General features: G+C 38.4%; 2 protein-coding genes across 2 annotated transcripts in view; both read left to right on the top strand.

The window, feature by feature from the left end:
* LOC137967490 (neuropeptide SIFamide receptor-like) overlaps window positions 1-2,333 on the top strand; it is a 9,777-nt gene extending 7,444 nt beyond the window's left edge. Inside the window, exon 3 of the mRNA XM_068814002.1 lies at window positions 142-2,333. Within this exon, the coding sequence (XP_068670103.1) occupies window positions 142-1,172 (1,031 nt within the window). The 3' untranslated portion in view covers window positions 1,173-2,333. The remainder of the gene's footprint in view (window positions 1-141) is intronic.
* The window catches only part of LOC137968034 (neuropeptide SIFamide receptor-like), a 270,910-nt gene that overhangs the window by 33,850 nt on the left and 234,560 nt on the right, over window positions 1-2,500 (top strand). The gene's annotated exons all lie outside the window — the stretch shown is intronic.

Raw genomic sequence — 2,500 nt, forward strand, 5'->3', positions numbered from 1 at the left:
GGTTAAGTGCTCTGTTCATTGTTAGGGACTTCCTTGTTCTTGTGTCTAAATCTCTTAATTCCTTTTTGGTCTAGTTAATTATACCACCAGCATACCTTATTATCATTATTACTATTACTACTATTTTTATTTGTCTTTTAGGAACAAGCGACCCCAGTTCCATACGACAAGTTCCTGGTTATTTATCATCGAACGCCCAGATTGCCTTGACATCAGCATATGCAGTTACCTTCTTGATAGCCTTTTTTGGCAATTCCTTTGGCTTGTTTATAGTGTTGAAAAAATCTACTAGACGTGTAACGAACCTCTTTATAGCAAATATGGCTATTGCCGATCTATTACTGACCTTAACAGCAATGCCATACCAAGTCGCATATCTTTACAATGGAACTCTTTGGTTTGGAGGAATATTGGGAATCGTTACTTGCAAAATGCTGAGCTATGCTGTTCCTATTTCTGTAGCAGCTTCAGTGTTAACAATGATGTTCATTTCCTTTGAGAGATTTTACGCCGTACTCTTTCCTCTTCGAGAGGCGATTTTCCAAAGACCAAAGATCCTATCAATGATGATATGGGTTCTATCGTTTGCATTAATGTTCCCTTACGCGTTTCTTTCTAATGTGATATTTGTTCCGGTCACGAATGGTTACTATTGCGAGATAGCGCCCAGTAAAGATCTCTCACAGAATAAAGTTTATCGCGTATTCAAAATCCTTCACATATCAATTTTCGTAGTAGTGTACGCCTTGCCACTCTTCATAACTATCGTTATATACAATTTGATATGCCGTAAACTGGTTCATCGTAAAATTCCAGGCAACATGACCGATAGCAACCGTGCCGTGGTTGAGAAGTCCAGGCGCAAGGTCGTGAGACTATTGGTTGTTATATGCGTTGTTTTCGCGCTGTGCTGGTTTCCAACTTATATCAATCATTTTTACATGTTTGTGCGGCCTGATCAAAAGCACAAACTACCACGTGTTGTCATTTTTGTATTTTTTTGGATAGGTCATGCAAACAGCGCTATTAATCCATGTCTGTATATACTTCTGAACGATGGTTATCGTAAGGCCCTTTTTGCGCTTTTAAGAAACTTATGCGGACGGGGAACAAACGTAGTTGCTGCGATAAACCCGCCAGCGCTGATCAAACTGGATGCGAAAACACCATAAACATATCTCTGAAGCTCTTGAACGCACAGGACAAGGAACACGTCCCAACCCTTCTTTTCGCTTCGTAGGTGGTAACTTTTGGGGGACGTCACGTCTTATTCGGGACTGCGTGACAAATAGAAATAACGGAAAAGTCGAACTGTCTTCACCCCACAAAGGAGTTGCTCGCAATAGAGCTGCACCAGTCGCGCAGACCAAAGATAAGAACCAATGCAAATGCAGCTCGGACATATGCCTTTACGGCACTTAACTTTGTACTGTGCACATACCTCTTACTAACCCTGTTCGTGGTCCGTACTGTAAGTTATGAAAGTTATCGCCCGCCCATAAATCAACGGGAAAAACGAGGACCCGTAACTTACAGTACGGACCGAGAAAACGAGCTTAGTAAGATATTTATTTTATCTCTGACGTAATTAGAAGTGAGCGAAAGGAAACTAGTTGAAGTCAAGCGGGAAGTCCAACCGCCACAACGATTGCGCGTCAAAATTCTGAAACGAATAAATCTTCTTGGCTTTTTGAAATAGTTGCTTGCACGATTTAAACAGTTTTACAAGATTACGTGACATAAATGACATGAAAAATTTGCTAGAGAATGTTTTATCAAAATTTCACATTAAGCGGTCCGTACAGCGGCCGTACTGTAGAATAAGGTCCACTAAATCAGCCAATCACAGCGCGCGTACTATCCCAAAGATATAATAAAATCTTGTTACTTACACAGAATTTCTTTTTATCAGGGAAATCTAAAATAAAATTACTCAGATTTGCCTGAAAAGAGCAACCCTAAACATGGTTGTTTTTATCGTCACGTACTTTAGCACACTAATATGCAATACTCCTTTTTTGCAGCGCCACGAACTAATTATTCGCTTAACTAGTAATAGCTATCGATAAGTGACAACGAAACAGTCAATATAATACATAGTTTGCAGATTTGTATCAGAGTTTTAAAATACCCAACAGTAGTTGTAATTTTTTTATTCGAAAGTACTGCAGCTCAACTTATCTAGTTAACAATAATACAATAATAGAAATTGCACACTTTGTATCTCCAACAACATTGTAGATGTCGACGTGTTTTGCAATGATATGGAAAGTACTGCTGTAATTTTTGAACGGCTGTAATTTAAACAGGAATATACAATAATTCAGTTGAATAAAATCAGCGCCATGTAAAAAATCGCCAAAGCATTTTCAGACTTTATATTGTGAAATATGTAATGGGGAATCAAAGTCTCACACATGAAAGTTGTTTCACTTGTAGAATTTATATTTTGCAAGATACAGCCAAGAATTATAAATCAGATTGATCGTTGAATTGTGTA

This window comes from Montipora foliosa, chromosome 8 (assembly GCF_036669935.1).
Source record: "Montipora foliosa isolate CH-2021 chromosome 8, ASM3666993v2, whole genome shotgun sequence".
Lineage (NCBI taxonomy): Eukaryota > Metazoa > Cnidaria > Anthozoa > Scleractinia > Acroporidae > Montipora > Montipora foliosa.